Here is an 18840-nt window from a genome sequence, read left to right on the forward strand (position 1 = left end):
AACGTGTTTCCATATACCCCTTCTTCTTTAAGTTATCCTATCATTTATGCCATATGACACTCAGCCTAAGGATACACTCGTACAGTATTAAAGGCATGCAAATTGAAAGAATCATGGCAAATTACCATATCCATACTTCTGATCCACCAGATGGAAAAGGTGAAGTATTCCCCATCTTTGCTAAGTACTGCCTGAATACCAGCTCCGTTGAAAAGGTCTTTACTATTTCTGGATACAGCATATTCGTAGCAGGAGTGTATCCTCACAAATTCCAAATTATCTTTAAGGATCTAAGTTTGTCTTTTGTCTTTTTTTTTTTTTTTTTTTTTTTGACACAGAAAGAGAGAGAGCAAGCACAAGCAGGGGGAGGGGCAGAGGGAGAGGCAGAAGCAGGCTCCCTGTGAATCAGGGAACCCAATGAAGGCTCAATCCCAGGACCCTGGGATCAGGACCTGAGCTGAAGGCAGACACTTAACTGACTGAGCCACCCAGGTATCCCTACGTTGTCTTTTTTTTTTTTTTTTTAAGACTTTATTTATTTATTTGACAGACAGATCACAAGTAGGCAGAGAGGCAGGCAGAGAGGAGGAAGCAGGCTCCCCACTGAGCAGAGAGCCCGATGCGATGCGGGGCTTGATCCCAGGACCCTGAGATCATGACCTGAGCCGAAGGCAGAGGCTTTAACCTACTGAGCCACCCAGGCGCCCCCCTAAGTTGTCTTTTTGAAGAACAATTTCTTCTCTAAGTGCCCCCCACACTTTTTATTGGCATTAGGTTGGCACAGCAGGAAGAAGGAAAATAGATGTTATAACTCACAGCGCCCTGGAGGATAAGGAGAGGCTTAGGGAGACGCTCTACAGAATATCTCACTTAATCCTTACTACAAATCTGAGAGGCGGGTGTGACCGCTTTCATGTTATAATCTACGGAATCGAGGTTGAGAAGTGAAGCAGCTTGCTCACGATCATGCAACCAGCGACTGGATGAACGGACGGCTTGCTCATGACCATGCAACCAGTCAATGGATGAACAGACTCCTATCTAAACTCAGCTTTCACTGACATCAAATCCATCACCCCCCACCATTCCCTTCCGTCTCTTACAAATTATAAATGGATGAATGAAGTCTAGTCCTAGTGGTCATAGTAATTTAACTTTGAATATCATATTCATAATTAAAGATGTTTTAGCTTTTGCCAAAATACATATTTGAGAAAATGAAATATGATGCACATTTACAACTGAGGGTACGGGTTGCTCTATAGATAAAATGGAAGTTCTGTTTTGTAGCTGGTGAGAGAAAGCATTTATTCTTTCAACATTGACTCAACACAATTTATTGGAGTGCCTGATAAAACAAACATTTTTTCAGATTCCCTTTTTGTTTATTAACACCAGAAATAATAACATTTTAACAGTGGCTACATTTACTAAGCATCTACTATATGCCAGGCACTGTATTCGGTCCTTCACAAAACAGAATCACAAATCTTCACAATATCCCTCAAAAATCGTTCTTAATCATTTGCATTTTGAAAATAGGCAAACAGAGACGTTATTTGCCCAAGGTCACACTCGAGAAGCAGTTAAATTCAGTTTTGGCCTGAATCTAAAGTCCTTATTCTTTCTAGAATTCCATGATATTCTCAACCTAACTGCACCAATCATTCAATGTCTGAAAAGTTTTGGACAGATTCTCCTTCCACATTTATTCTTTGTAAAAAAACAAAAGAGCACTGAATTGGAGGGCCAGGAACCCCCACTGCTAGATGGGTTCTCTCATTTAATACTCACAAGACCCAAGGTGACTTAATGTTTTGAGGTCTCAATTACCTCCCCTAACTTTATCTAGAAAATTTTTTTTTTTATTTATTCATTTGACACAGAGAGATCACAAGTAGGCAGAGAGGCAGGCAGAGAGAGAGAGAGGAGAAAGCAGGCTCCCCGCGGAGCAGAGAACCCGATGCGGGACTCGATCCCAGGACCCCGAGATCATGACCCGAGCCGAAGGCAGCGGCTCAACCCACTGATATGCCTACTTCCAGATCTGAATAACAACAAACTTCTGGGACAAAGACCTCATCATTAATGCAATTATTGATTAATATTTTCAGTAATTCTAGAAGCTATTTATAGAACATTTTCCTAATTTTCTATAGGTTAAAAAAAGAATAATTAACATAAAAATGCAAATGCACCAATATGTATTCTTTTTCTTCAGTGACATAAAATATTCATGCACAAATACTTCCCAAATAACCTTACATTAATAGGTTACTCATGAATTTTTATTATTTTGTATTATATATGTGTGTGTGTGTGTGTGTGTGTGTCTGTGTGTGTGTGTGTGTATCTCACAAAAATACATGGAAAAAAAACCTTTTAAACCAAAACAGTCCCAAATATCTATAGTCACGAAATTCACAGTTAACATTTCATCTTCCACCTCCCACGTCCGCCCCTGCCACCTGCCTCTAACTGTCACTGGGATTACAAAACTCAACTAGAGCCCTAACAGTGTGCTGTTCTCTGAAGTACTTGAAAGACATTTATCTCCAGTGCAGTATAAATAATACAAATGGTTGTACTTCAAGAATCACTCGAGACCAACTCCTGAGACCTTGTCTGAGAAACAGAGAAAGAACAAAGTCTACCATCAAGAAATCTCACTATTTCACAGGCAATTATACATGACCTCCTGTCATTGAACAGTACATCAGAGGCCTGGAGAGGGATGATGACATATATACAGACGTTGCGTTATTAGCCAAATTTAGAGTGGACCAGATTGCATAGAAAAAAGTGCTCGTCTGTTGCACATGCACTTGTGAAGAACAGTCAGAACAATACAATGGAAAGAATACTAATCCCCATGAGTCTGGAGGTCTGACTGCCAGATCTTTCTCTGATGTCAAAGTTATGGTCTAAAAGTTATGTAATCGTTTTTACTGCACCTGTAGAACCCAGTGTAAACATGGAAGCCATGCCATGCACAAGATACAAAATCAGTAATCAAGGGACAGCTCCTACTTGAAAATAGTGAAGAGCCACTGGACCTCTATTATTTTTAATGCCACAACTAGGTGCCCTGAATAGACTGAAACCCAAGAACAAAATTCATTCCTCTGTTTACTAAATGCTAGGCCATATCCAAATTTGTAAATTAAAGGGGTTTCCCCTACTTAAAATTTGAGATTCTGATGAGACACAAAAACCAGTATTTATTAAGAACTCAGTAACATTTCTCAACATCTTTATAATTGTCATCATCAGGGAGGATGATGATAGGGCAATGAGTGAAAAAAAAACAAGACAAAACAAAACAGAAATATCCAAACAGACCTTCTAATATAAGAGAAGTTAGCGACATACTGCTAGCAAGATTTATTTATTTTTTTTTTAATTAATTAATTTTTTATTTTTTATAAATACTGGCTAGCAAGATTTATTAACTGGTTCACCACACCATGGGTTCAACACATTTCAAGTGGATTCCAAGAGGAATACAAAGCGTCTTTTCTGAAAGCCCTTAGATTAGTAATATAATGCTCCCAGCATAGTTCTCAGGCTTTCTCAACACCACTAGTGCTATTTTCAATAGAGGAGAGGAGAGGTCAAAAGAATGGAAATAATGAATTCTAATAATATTTTTCTTCTCCTTAACTCTAAATGACCATCCACGCCCATCTTCAAAAGATGGGACAGAGGGACAGAAAAGATGAGAAAAAGGCAAATGGCGGCACTCTAGAATCATTATAAAACCAACAGAAAGGGCGCCTGGGTGGCTCAGTGGGTTAAGCCGCTGCCTTCGGCTCAGGTCATGATCTCAGGGTCCTGGGATCGAGTCCCGCATCAGGCTCTCTGCTTGGCAGGGAGTCTGCTTCCCTCTCTCTCTCTCTGCCTGCCTCTCCGTCTACTTGTGATTTCTCTCTGTTAAATAAATAAATAAAATCTTAAAAAAAAAAAAAAAAAAACCAGAAAAAGAAGGGGGGGGAAGCATAATAGACCCAAGAATTAATAGTTAATTAATTAATTATTATTATTATTTTAATTTCAGTTTTGCCACCTGTAGACTATAGATACCCCAGCAGGAAAACTAGCATCAGTGAGTTCTTTTGGCAAAGTCCTACCATCACAGAAGGAGACATGATGTCTTGATGGATAAAATTCTTTTTTTTTTTTAAAGATTTTATTTATTTATTTGACAGACAGAGATCACAAGTAGGCAGAGAGGCAGGCAGAGAGAGAGGAGGAAACAGGCTCCCTGCTGAGCAGAGAGTCTGATACGGGGCTCGATCCCAGGACCCTGGGACCATGACCTGAGCTGAAGGTAGAGGCTTTAACCCACTGAGCCACCCAGGCACCCCACATGGATAAAATTCTTGAGATAGTACCTATATACTTACAATGTTCTTTGCCAATATTTTAAGATTTTGCTGTATGCTGCATGAAAGTGTTTCTTTGATTCTGGGAGAGATACCATACATTTTTAAAAATCTGTATTTTCCCATAGAGATTACTTTTTTCTTTTATTAACATATAATGTATTATTTGCTTCAGGGGTACAGGTCTGTGAATCATCAGTCTTACACAATTCACAGCACTCACCATAGCACATATGGTCACCAATGTCCATAACCCAGCCACCCTATCCCTCCTCCACCCCCCAACCTCCGAGCAACCCTCAGTTTGTTTCCTGAGATTAAGAGTCTCTTACGGTTTGTCTCCTTTCCTGGCCCTGTCTTGTTTCACTTATTCCCTCCCAATATTATTTTTTTAAGGTACAAATTTCCTTAAGGATTTTGAGAAGACATATATGTATGGTTTTTGTAGTACATATTATAGCATCTATAAACACCATTTCTATGATTCCTTACATTTTGAAACCTGACTTCTAACTCTAATTTCCTTTTTGTTTTTCCCTCAATGTCCTGTACTTGCCAGGTGTATTTTGTTTTAAAAAGATTCTTTTCATTATTACTAGTGACCTAGGCTAAGGGAAATTTATTAATTCATGAGGGTTGCTGTATTTGGTGAGCAAGGACTACAACTTATAACTCACTTTTACTCTATAGTTCATAAGACTGATGACAAAAGTGAGTGTTCAGTCATTTATGGAGGCAGATTTTAAGTCTTCATTTTTAGGTAATTTTGTCTTAATGACATTCTTCATTCTGGGTTTCTTGAGAGATTTAGTATTTAAATTGCTTGATTTAGTACATAGGGTCTTTCACTGGCAAGTTCTCAATAACTTCCATGTAGTGACTGAATTTCAATCAATCTGAAGTACTTTATTATTAATAAATATGAACAATAGGTATATATAATTTCTTTGAAGCTATGAGCTAATGATTTTGTATTTTTCAAAATACGCACATGTGTGTTACTCTATATAATCCTCTTATGCACATATCTAGTCCTTACCTGCTCCTCCTACCTTGTACACTCATCCTTCATGGCACCTTATTACTTTGCTGTAAGTGTCCTACATAAAACTTGGTTGATGAGGGGCATCTGGGTGGCTCAGAGGGTTAAACCCTCTGCCTTCGGCTCAGGTCATGATCCCAGGGTCCTGGGATCGAGCCCCACATCAGGCTCTCTGCTCAGCAGGGAGCCTGCTTCCTACTTGTGATCTCTCTCTGTCAAATAAATAAATAAAATCTTAAAAAAAAAAAACTTGGTTGATGGTATTCTATGTACGTGAAGGAAAGAGACTGTAGCAGATATATCTATGAAATAGTATGAGTCAATTTTATGATTGTGTGTGTACTTGTGTGTGTGTATAATGTGTTTCTCTTTTTAATATTATGTTAGTAAATTTTGAAAAAGCCCATTATTCAAATACAGAATGTGGGTAAGTTAATAAAAGGAAAATGATGGAAGGGATGAAGAAGGCAAGATCACTTTTTTCCTTTCACAGTGCTTTGCACTGTACCTGGCACATAATAATTGTAACGTAACTGGTGCTTAATAATGTTGGTCAAAGAAAAGGTCTAAGGAAAGGAAAGAGAGAAAGGAAGGACAAGATGGAGAAAGACAGGAATGACAGAAAGAAGGCAGGCAGGCAAAGAAAAAGTAAAAACAAAGTTTTCCAGAACATAAAACATGTAACTTCTCATGAGGCTAAAAATATAACGAACCACATATGAACAGTATGAAGGGAACATGCTGGAATTCAGAAGAAAGATAGTATGTCACTTCGGAGGCTAAGCCCTGTTTTAAAATTGCCAAAGTGTCTCTTAATTAGACAAGAGTGGAAACAATATTGGCTCTGTCACAAAGTAACTGTATGAACTTGGACAAATATTTCTCCTGATTTGAGCTTTACCTTCTAAACTTGTAAAGTAGGAAAAATTATGACCTGTTCTGTTGTTCTCAAAGTATGAAGACCAAATAAAATGATATATGGGATTAATATACATGATAATATATATGATTAGATAAAATATCTGGCACCTGAAAGACACAAAGTATCATGATGCAGTTTCAAATTCTTCAAGGAAGAGATAGCTATCTATGTTTATCACATTGCCATTTTATAATTCCCACCTAATCACATCGAAATACTAACATCCGGAGAGTCTGTGCTAAAAACTGATCCTTGCAATCAGTTCAAGTCCAGTGAAACAGTGTGAATTTTTTCTACATTACAATTTCACATAGAGAACTTTAGGCATTTTTTGCTAAGCCAAGAGGAAAGAAGGAATTATGAGTTCTTTACCAGTTTTATCTTTAAGTTCTAATACGTATAGTTATAATGCTAGAAATAAGGCTTAAGCCACTATAGTAAATGAGAGAAAAAGGTTTAGCTGAAGCTTTAAACTGCTAGAGAAGTGGGCATGGCCTTAGAAGGCACTGTGCCTATGCCTTGCTCTCATTCAATGTGGTCGACACTTGTAAGCTCCTAGTGCACTAGGATACCAGGAGGTACCTGGAATACTGGCAGTATCTGTATGCAATCACAGAACACCTTTTTCACCTTCCAGCTTGTACTTGGTATTAAGCCCTGAGCTTGCTATGGTTCTAGGTTGCTATCTCCAAGATACCCTTGGCACTGAGTTAATATTAAGCCCATATCTTTGATATTTTCTGTGGAAAGTAAGATCGCTGCAGACTTTTTGACATTGGCAGGTCAAGTTTCTTGCAGATCTAGAACTTCCAGACAACGAAGAGCAAGTGATACGCCCATGATTTGGGTCTTTAGCATTATGTAGATTGTCCCTGTTTTTCCTCCTATTAAATGCTTTATAGAGAATTCGATTTCTAGAGAAATCGGTTTCAGTTCAGTCTAAGAATCTTCTAACCATCTGTCAGAAGACGGAATGCAACACCTCAGGACACATCCCCCAGCTGATCCCCTTCAACTGGCAGCAGGACTTGCCAATGAACCTGCAGGGAGGATTTAGCATTGTTCCAGATCCTGTCTTCATCTTTGTTTAAGGTCTTGTATAACTTCGAGAGCTCAATCCTCTAATTCTATAGGCGACACTCTGAGAAGCAGGGATTACCTCACTCACTGAGTTACTACTTACTTAGGGAAGTTCCACAGTTGCTTCACTGCCAAAATCGGTGATTACGTAGCAATGATGGCTACGCAACCAAGAAGTTTATTTGTCATTGCAATGATACTGAGGATGCATTCAATTAAAACATATACTCAGGGTAATTCTTAAATATTAAATCTTGATGGGTTTTCTGTTTTATCCTCTGTCCCATTAATGCTTCAATGTAAGCAAGTGGACGACTGGACAAAAATATCTAATTAGAAAGTGACCTCCAGCAATGACACTTTTGCAATGGAGCTAAATGAACAAAAGCAAGAGTCTAAGTACCTAAGGGACACTTTTTAAAGAGAGAAATCATTTATTTGAGAAGAACATAAGAGATACCCCATTCTTTTAGTAATGTATATATTTGAATGTATATCATTCATGTAATTTTAAAGGGATAACAAATGACTTCATTTCAAAAGCTGTTCTTTTCTTATTGAAGAACAGTTAGTCACCTCAACATAATGGAGCCATGAGTTGAACAGGAGATTGGGAAAAACACTGCTCCGAAAACTTGCAGATAACAAAGCTGACCTAAAAGAACACAGACAGAGGTTAACTTGCGAGCCCTGGCGTCAGGCTGCCAAGTTTCAATTTCAATCCTTTTGCAGGTTGTGTGAACCTTGGCGAAAGTGTGCAACCTCTCTGCGCCCTAGATTTTCATCAGTAAAATCATGATTAGAATGTAATTCATGGAGTGTTGAAAGATTAAATGCATTTACACACGGAAAATTAGAGCAGTGTCTGGCACAAAGTAAATGTTCTATTATTACATTATTATTATTATTATTATTATTATATGCAAGTTGAATGAATAAAGTAAGTAACATTTGTGCACATGCTATCCCAACTGAAGGGAAATATTTACATTTACTAAATATATTATTACCAGCCTAAGACTTTAAAGAAAATATACCAAGCTGTAGCAGTCAAGGTGACAACGATAATGATAATAGTATAAGAAATTATAATCACAGTTAGATTAATTTCATATACGAAAGGGTTTTCTGCCGAAACCCCTCACGCCATTCATCTCAGAGGGGCGATTTCTCTGACAACCAATCAAAACTTCCCAACTGAAAGTTCTCTTCAGCCTTAAATGTCTACATAGATTTCTTTTCTACTACCTCATACTGATAATACAAAAAGCTAATGCTAAGAGTTTTCTTAATGTTTTCCACGTTGCTCCTCTGTGAGGTTGTAGATTCCATATCATTTGTCCACAGACTGTCCTAGATTTAATAATCATTATAAAGAAATTATTTTTCCAATGTGTGTAAAACAATACTCATTTGGGTAAGGAATAAACTTTTTTTTAGAATAAAAATGCTTACTAAATAAAGGAAGGAATTACTATTTTTCAATGGGACTTCTCTTACTTATTGTTTTGCATTGGTAACAACAAGAAAAACACATAGTCTACAACTTGCTAGCAAATATTGAATAACAAAATGCTACCGTGTATATATACTTATATTTTATATTTCGTATATTGAGAAAAGTGATCTTGGCAAACAGTCGCTCAGGACCAATTAAGAGGATCTTTAGATTTGATATGGTGGCAGGAGAAAAGTAAAAGCTGTGAAAATTGTGGCCATTGGATAAAATCTCTGGATTAATTTTACCTAACTTGTAAAGCACTAATGATCATATTTATGCCTGTGGTTGTAAAGGTCTAAAACATGCTTTAAAAATGTTGATGTCAAGCTAAAGCTTATTCCCATAGTTAAGAGGTTCTCAGGTTCTCAGGTTCTACAGAAATGGTTTCCTACTTATAAAATGTGCTCAGTTTTGTAGGGAAGTAAGATTTTGGCATGTTATAGAGGAAGACACTACAATTCTAACTTAGGGTTGCCTGGGCATGAATTCTACTCCTTTCCAGAGACAGCCCCCCTCCCCTGCCCCCAACCATCTCCCTTTTTTTGCCCAGGATAAGGATCTAGTTGGTTTTGCGTTTGGCTCCTGAACCAGGCAGGTGCCACATACCACTAAGTTTGTGAACACAATTCCTAAAAGCTGAAACAAGGTATTGGTATGAAAGAACTACGCTAGGATAAGAAATGAGGTTCTCCGGGCACCTGGACAGCTTAGGTCATGAGCCTGGGATCCCAGGATCCTAGGATTGAGTCCTATAAGGGGCTCCCTGCTATGCCGCCGCCCCTGCTTGTGCTCTCTCTCTGTGTCAAATAAATAAAATCTTAAAAAAAAAGAAAAGAAAAAAGAAAGAAAGAAATGAGGTTCTCAAAGCTGGCAGCCCACGGCATTGATGGTGTCGCTGAGGTTTGAGTGCTCACACTAGACAGCAGGGGACCAAGGTGAGCTGACTTCAGACACATTGCATTTGCTCCTGTGTGTCCACATCATGACTGCCAATAAGATTCTTCCCTTGGGGGCACCTGGGTGGCTCAGTGGGTTAAAGCCTCTGCCTTCAGCTCAGGTCATGATCCCAGAGTCCTGGGATCAGGCCCCGCATCGGGCTCTCTGCTCAGTGGGGAGCCTGCTTCCTCCTGTCTCTGCCTGCCTCTCTGCCTAGTTGTGATCTCTGTCTGTCAAATAAATAAAAAAATTAAAAAAAAAAAAAAGATTCTTCCCTTGGTTTCTTACAGGAGGAATTCAATCCTCCCTTTATGACAGTGTGCCAAGCCATAAATTTTCTCTTTATTTATAAATGGTACTTCTGAAGATCATGACTACTATTTGAAGGAAAGTATTTGAGGATGATGACTGTGTCAAGTTTTGGTAGGGCTAATATGCTTTTTAAAAGTAATTCTATCAATTTTCCTAGTTTAAAAGTCCAAACCATCATAACACATTTTTTTTTCCCATGAAAAAGGGTAGACTTTTCATGTTAGGATTTTAACATACGATGCTTTTCTTGTCTTATCCTTGAAACCCAATTTTGCACATCTCTCTTCCTTAACCTACTTTAATACTGAATTAATTTTCTTCCCCTTCATTTTTAATCTTTGGTCTTAATTACTAAGTTAGTGGGGTTGCCATTTAGGTTTTTCTTCTCAAATCCAAAATACATTTCATTTAATAAATTTTATTTAATTACTTAGTTTTACTATCAGTAGCTCTTCCTGGAACTGAGTGTATACCCCTGATATGTATATTTGTATTTCTCTATATCCATATTGTATATCCATCCACCCATCATCGCCCCCTCCCCCACACTCATATGAAAACTCATCTAAACTACAGGGAACTGGCAACCTTGTGTTATTTCCTTTAGCTTACTCTGAAGCACAGGTATATCGCTAGAGAGATCAAGGTTTAAAACACATTTTTCCAGAGGTTCGTTATAATTTTTGGCCAAACTAAAGCAGAGTTCACATTTGCCTCTTATTTCTCGATATGGAGAGATTTTACTCTTAAGATTGCTTTCACGTCACTTCATCAGTTAAGCTTATTATTATTATCATTTGGTCTCCACGGACTAGTTTCCACTCTCACTTAATACCACTTCTTTCTTTGTAGTATTTTCCATGTACGTCTGAATCATTATTGATGGAATTCCTTATTTAACATCTATTTCACCACCAAGTTAAAAACCCAAGTAGGGTGAAGGAAAATGCCAATCTTGTGCAGCACCTAGCACAGTGTTTAGTATACTTAAGCTCTCAGTAATGGTTTGTTGCAGTGGTGAGTGGATGAGGTTGAAGTCATTTTTACAGGTGGCATATTATTATTATTTTTTTTTTAAAGATGTTATTTATTTGACAGACAGAGAGCATAAGGAGGGGGAGCAGCAGAGGGAGAAGCAGACTCCCCGCTAAGCAGGGAGCCTGATGTGGGGCTCAGTCTCAGGGCCCTGGGATCACGATCTGAGCCAAAGGCAGATGTTTAGCTGAGTGAGCCACCCAGGCGCCCTGGCATATTATTATTATTGTTGTTGTTGTTCTCATTGTTATTATTGTTATTATTATTATTATTATTAGCAGAAGCAGTGTGCATGTGTCATTCTTGTAGTTTTCTTCTGTTCAGTGGGTTTGGGTAATTATAAAAACTGTTTTACCCTTAGGGCTACAGATTCAAAGGAGGAAAACAATTCAAAGGGGTAATGTGCTCTGCAAATGTTTAATTCCGTATCATAACCGGGTACAACAGTAACTTAAAGTGAGGTAGAGCTCTGTGGGTCTGGGAGGGCCCTTTGGGGCACTGTCTTGCTATTTAATTTCCAGAAAGAAAATGCTTCAATCAATGAATGTGTTGATGGCCTACCATGTATAATGCATGCTACCTGGCTTTATCACGTGCTCCAAAAAGCCCCCACTTCAAACTAATTATAATCCATTGGGAAGATAGAGCAATGCTAACTACAGGAAGAGCTAACAAGAAAAAAAAATTAATTGATAAATACAACGGCAAGTGATTGGTATTTCGGGAACTCAGGGAAGGCCTACCAACAGAAGTCTTTAGAAATTGTGTCAGACTGATGATTCACAGACCTTGCACCCCCAAAACAAATAATATTTTATATGTTAATAAAATAAATACAGAAATAATACAAAAGAGAGAGAGAGAGAGAAGTCTTTAGAAACTGACTGGAGTCTGAGAACAGGCCATTTAGATGGGCAGAGAAGAGGGAGACAAGTATTCAAGATAGAAAAAAAGTTATGTGGGCAAAGACGTGGTGAAAGGGAACAATTTGTACAGGGCCATGAGTGGAATAATGCAGCTCTCTAAAAGCGAAGGGTTCACCCAGGAAGAAGCAGTGAGATGGTTTATAAAGGTAGATCGAGTCACAAAGTGAAACTATAAGTAAGAGGCTGAGGAGAACAGGGTGTTTTTCTGTCAGTTTCCCTGAAGCCACTGACAGGTGGCATAATGATAGCAACATAAAATATTCAAAGATGATAATATCTTAATACCGCACTTGCATTTTGTTGCAAGGTAATTTCATCTATTATTCACAGAAGAAATTTTTTTTTTCTCCTTTTGCAGAGATGTCACTGCGTGTCAATACATGTAAATGAGCTGGCAATTCCTTGCAGAGCTGTGATCGCAAGCTCGCTCCATCTTCTGCCCAGACAGGATGCAGGAGTCCTCAGAGTGAGGAGACAGAGGCCAGAGGAGGGGTGAATCAGTGTAGGCTACAGTAAGGAAGGGCCACTCACAGTCCTCATTACTTTTAGAAAGCCTCTTTTCATTGCAAGGCAAGTATGAACTACTAATCACAACCTACAGACATTGAAACACGAAGCTGATCACACACCTAGGATTCGTTTTAAGATGGCAGAATACACCCATTTTTCTCACTGTCTCATGTAGCTGAAGAGCTTTTGCTGCTGCCTTAATTTGCAGGTGCTTAAAAATCGCATCATATTTTAATTCTTGGGTTATACACAACTCCAGAGCCTTATATGGTCATCTGTTTCTAAGAATCAGACGGTTAACTTAGAGATTCTTCACTGCTCTCTTTCCATTGATGATATTTTGAAGGAGTTTGCAACCCAGCTTTCTGGCACTGCCTTTTACAATTCTCGTTAACATTTATTTTATTCAAATACAGTAATAGCCTCACTTCAGCCGTGAATAACTGACTCCCACTCCCACATACTGTACACACTGTTAGTATAATAGCTTTAAAGTGCTTCAGAGACTTTACACAAAAGTCTTTTGAAATTATGCTCAAACTGAAGAATATATCTTTCTTCTTCCTATCAGTTTATCTTTTTCTCTCAGGAGAATTTTTTCTTTTATGAAAAGGTTCCCAAAATGAAATGCTTCTCTCCCCTTCCAGAGAGATTGTGATCTACCCTAAACACAAGAGAACGCAGAAAGAGAACTACAAAGGCTCCAAGATTGCAATCCACTCATGTCTATTGTTGTTTTTGTTTTTTTTTTTTTTTAAGTTCGTGCCTTGTTAAATCAGAACCATAGACAAAAAAGCAATGCATACCCTGTGGGAGAAATCGCCATTAGTCTCAAGCAAAACCGCTACCCAGCCTTATAATGAGAGGAAAAACTTAAGTCTGTTTTATGGAGTGAAATCCCAATCTTCTTCTTCTTCTTCTTTTTTTTTTTCTTACTGTTTTGACTTTTTTTCAATCATTAAAAAAAAATTGTATGTATAGTCCATGCTACTTAGTAATTGGTCTCTGTCAAGAAAATTACTTTTTTGGGTGCTCCTTTCACTAGGTGAAATAGAAAAAAAAATTGTTTTCATGCCATAAAGAAATAGGAAACTAAGTGTTCAGACCGTATATACTTTTGGGGAATAGTAGGATCATGATGGGACAGGCAAGATGGACATGCTGGGTTCCTACATGCCTTCTAAGTACCACTGGGGAATTCTCTGGAATGAAAACCCACATCCAATCCAAGGGAATTCAATCTTACTGCTTTTATACAAAAGGGTTCAAGATTGAGATTTTGTTTGACAAAAAAAAAAGAAAAAAAGAAAAAAAAATTAATTCAGAAACACTGGTGTTGACTTTATTTTATTCTATTTTTCTTTTTCTAATCAAACGGTCACCATTCTTTAATGTCCGGATCATGTTTTACCTTAAACAAGGCCTTCCCTGACCACTCTAGAAAAATGATTCCTTGTCCAACCGACTCAGTGTTGGTTAAGCTAAGCTAACTCTCTTACCTTCACTTAATGACACTGTGTCTTATATTTATATTAAATCACCCAAAGGTGTTAAATCATCAACTGGCTTATAAGCCCTGGGCACACCAAGAACACAGTTTGTTTTACTTTATATGCTTCTTGCCACAGAGTACTAAAGACAGCTCCTCTTCTAGAAATCAGGCAACTAGGAAACAGGGGACAACTTTCCCTTGCTTCCTGCCATCCATCGCTGTGACAGAAATGTCACAGTGCCTTCTGATAGTGACTCCACTCCAAGGCCATAGAGGAGGGCCCACACAGTCAAAATGGCGGTGTAAGAGACTGTGTGGTGTGACCATCCCACCCCACCCAGCAGGTGTGTCTCTCTGGCCTATGGGGTCAGGACAGCCATGTGAGGTACCTATAGGACAACACAGATGTGTTGGGGAGGTGTTGCGGCGGGGAGGCAAGGAACTCAGCAAGCCACCCTCACCCTCAGATATGCTGCAGGGATGTTATCTAGACCAATACCAACCAGAGTTAATGGCTTTTTCACATTTTATCCCCCTTTCCGTCACACCTGTAACACTCCATGTCATCTGAATATAGAAATTACCTTGATAAAAGAAGATAATGTGTCCCTTGCTCCTCCGCTCTTTTCTAGAGTCAGTAAAGAATGCCCTCTTGTTTCCTGGTCTTTTTTAGGCACACAAGTATGGAGTTTCATAAAGGAAGGACAGGATGCTAAACCAGAAGGCGTGGGTTTGATTTTAGTTCTTTACTACCTAACTGAGTGACCTGGGGCAAAGCAATTATCCACAGAGACCCATTCTGCATACTAAAAGGGGTGGGGGCTAAGGATATTTATTTTGAAGTTTAATTCAATTTTTTTAAAAAATAAATGAACATGCTCTGGCTCACAGTAGGTACTGAATAAATGCAATTTAAACTTGAATTTGAAGCAAAAGCTTTTGCTCATGTCTCCTAAGCCCTAAAATACACAATCACCCTGTTCTCATTGAAAGCCACATCCTTTTTAAAAAGTGTGATTTTGGATTGCTTTCAATTATTATTTCTTTTAAAACTTCTATCTACCAGAGCAGTTCAGTGTAGATCCTGCCATACATTAGAATCTCCTGCAGAACAGTTAAACAATAACAGTGCCTGGGCTCCACATCTGACCAACTGAATCTGTAACTCTGAAGACAATCACAAAATTTGCATCCAGCAATACGTGAAAAAGCCAGGAAAAAAAAAGAATGACTAAAAATCCTTCAAACCAAGCCATTCAACCATTCAAACCAAACCCAAATGAAACATTGCAAGACAGGGTAGGCAAGACTGCAAGAGGGATCTAAAACCACTTACCTTTGTTATTGTATACATCTAGGTAATTTGGTGCTGAGAAAATTGTAATTAGAGAAGGGAAGCCTGTCGTTTGGCTTTTCCTGTACATGCGATACCTAAACACAATAAAGACGAGTTACAACAGGATATTATGGGGGAGAAGATGGTATCAAATTACAGATTCAAAATAAAATATTCAAGTTATGTTTTATCACTCCGAGACAACTCAATTACTTAACATTAAACAAAATTTTCTTTCTAAAGTCTGTTACACACAGACAGGATTCCTCCCAAGGTCAACCATGAAAACATACAATCAGGTGGATAATATCCAAAGAGGTCTTTCCTAAGTTGAACAGGCCTGGGAACGGTGGAATTCAAGGCAAAATCATAATTCATATCCACATGTGCAATGGAGAACAAGAAGGTCCCTTTTTGTATGAAGATATCCTTGTACCTACCACATTTTTTAGAAGTGTACCAATATTTTTGACATAAGACTGAATAAGCAGAGCAATATATAAATCTTTCACACTAATAACTGGGCTGATTATTCAATTTATCTACAATATTTATAATATTCTGTTATGGTCTTGACTAAGCAATTTGCTTTACAAAAGATGTACAGTTAAATCTATGGGTTTTACATGTTCAAAGTGTTTCTATTTTAGAACTATATTTATTACCAATCTCTTCTGGCATCTGCAGGTTGAAGATTACTGTCTGAGCAGGGTAATATTTAATCAATCAGTAATGAAACAGAACACCTGTGAGATCTTTGGAAATAAACCCATAAGCCAGTTACTTTTCTTCTACTTAGATAAAAATAGGACTCTAGTCCTCAAATAATCAAAAAATACAGGAAACTCTGGCGCTTTTCCATTAAGGTGAAAATATATCTCATGACTTCTATGTAACAGATTTTAGGAATATTAGTTTAGAAAATTTCCTATAAAGTGCAAAACAAAATTTTATCATTTCTTAGGTATTCTGGGTCATGTTATTTCTGGCTGACTAACCATACCAACTTTAGTTGGGTTTTAAAATACCTCAAATATCTGCCTTTAGGTAGATAAATAGCCACCTTAAGATTTATAATTTCACAAATATGTTGATACTACTTTCCCTAGGAGAAAATATACACTCAAGAATCTTTTGAAATATTCTAGAAGTATTTATTTTGCTTATTGGACTAAACTCTGCTGGTGGAAAAAAAATCGGAATGTAAAAGTAATTAACGCCCCCAATATTAGTATCTTGGAATTACAAACGGTGATTAGCTATGTAGGCTTACTTGACAACAAATGAAAACAAAGAAACTAGATGACATAATCTCAGTTTAATCAATCAAATGCTCCTTTCAAACAAATATGCTAATTGATTTTAACCGATGAACTTAAAGTATTTTCCAATAAGCAGATGATTACAGGTCTGTAGTGGGATTAACAGAAAGCTGCTTAATGTTCAGTTGGGACAGTTAGTCAAAAAAGCATGGTGAAACTACTGCCTTGGAAGTTGGGGGGAAAAAAAAGAAAAAAAAGTTATTTGAGGACCTGACTTGTTGGCTTATTGACAGGTTATATCAAAGCTCAGCTACAACACACTGAGTACACAGAATTGGATCAGTTCATACCTGTTGATTATTGCTTGAAATAAGCTAATTTTGAAAGAAACATAAGCTGGGCTTTGACTTAGGATCATCAGATATGGGCCGACTTCAGAATGTAGTCATCGCTATTCCTAATTTCAGCACACAGGTTATGCAATATGAAGTGTTCCTCCCTTTCAGAAAACTCAGAATATGGAGGAACGAGTTTAAGCATCTGAAGGCAAACAATACCTTTCAGAGCCTCCTGAGAATGGCAGTGGACTTCAAATCCTAGAACGCATTACGCCTTTTCCTCCTTAATGCAGATTTAATGCACCATCAAACGGAACATTGGATGTTTCTTAGTTTTCTAAGCCCTTACAATCGGCCTACCAATTATAGTAAATATTAGAATAACCCTGGACCCTAAATTTTAAAATTTACCGTGTATTACAAAATCCTCTTGTGCATTTGTTAGAATATAGAATTTTCTCCCTATTTAAATGCCTCTGCTTTTGTCCTTTAAAACTTCACAGGGGTCAGGAGTGATATTCTTTCAACAAGAGTCCACCGTGCGGTAGCTGTTAAATATTTATGTGTAGTTCTCACTCACATCACCAACCGAGACTGAAAAGCTGCTGGTAATGTACTCACTTACTGGACAGTGGGAAGAGCAGGAGAGGAAAGAGAGCACACGGACCCACAGAAGTTAAGAAAGCCGGCTGAAAATCTTACCTGTTCAAGCTAAACATAAAGGCACTTTCAAGGGGACTTTACCACACATTTGTGACCACTCATTCCCCAGGACCCTGCCATATCTGTGTCATCAGAAGACAATTTTAGGAACTGATTTCTTCAGGGAGAGAGCCTAGCACAAGGAATCCTCCACAGCCCGAACGAAGCGAGGAAGCTGTGACCCGGGGCAATGCACGGTTTCCATAAACCCACAAAACTGCTCACCCTGCATCTTGGGCTTCATGGGCTCGGAGTATAGATAACAAATTATTGTGCTGTAAGAATTCACATACAGCCGGGTAACTGCCAGAGACAAAAAGAAAACAGAAAGAAGCATCTGTTATGAAGTTGTCAAGAGTAGCACATTTGTCTGTAACATCCTGACCTATGTGATTCGATCAGACGTAATCAAACGTACATCATTCATGAAACAAGCCTCTCCGCTCTCAGGACAGGTCTTTTCCCCTGTGGCACAGAGCACCTGCAGCTCTACTTTTTACATAATCAGAAAGGGCTGGAGATGCGTGAATTGGACAGAGAATGCGGGCCATTATATAACAACACTAGAGGAATGTCCACTCACAGGAAACATCAATATTATCAAGTCTACATTTAAGCACAAGTGAACAGAAGCATCAATATAACATGAGAATGGAATTGAAAATATAAACCTCCATCTCGATTTTCTCCAAGAGAGCAATATTTGTATTTGGATGCCTGTGCGTGCCTGAGTGCTCTACCAAGTGGACTGAGTTAGGGAGTGGGCGAGAATAAAGTAACCGATACATCACTCAAAATCTAAACAGAATTTTAGATTCTGTTTAAATTTTAGATTCTGTTAAAACCTGTGAATTATTGAATTCACAGGTTTTAAACCGTGTACTTTAAATATGATCAACAGAACTGTATCTTAAGACTGCTGCTTTACCTTGACTTAATAAAAATATTAAATATATAATTAAGATGATTTTGTCTGTTAAGGAGTCTCAAAACCAAAGAGGAGAACAGTATTCAAAATGAAATTCAAATTACAAACTGAACTTGTGGAACCCTGGGCAATC

The 18840-nt window shown here is 38.1% G+C and overlaps 1 protein-coding gene across 7 annotated transcripts in view; it reads right to left on the reverse strand.

The window, feature by feature from the left end:
- PPP3CA (protein phosphatase 3 catalytic subunit alpha) overlaps nt 1-18840 on the reverse strand; it is a 320387-nt gene that overhangs the window by 41233 nt on the left and 260314 nt on the right. For all 7 annotated transcript variants that reach the window (XM_032333006.1, XM_032333012.1, XM_032333009.1 and 4 more), the window contains 2 exons: nt 18005-18082; nt 15478-15572 (listed from right to left, as the gene is read on the reverse strand). In XM_032333006.1, the coding sequence (XP_032188897.1) occupies nt 15478-15572; nt 18005-18082 (173 nt within the window). The remainder of the gene's footprint in view (nt 1-15477; nt 15573-18004; nt 18083-18840) is intronic.

The sequence above is a fragment of the Mustela erminea genome, chromosome 2 (genome assembly GCF_009829155.1).
Source record: "Mustela erminea isolate mMusErm1 chromosome 2, mMusErm1.Pri, whole genome shotgun sequence".
Classification (NCBI taxonomy): Eukaryota; Metazoa; Chordata; class Mammalia; order Carnivora; family Mustelidae; genus Mustela; species Mustela erminea.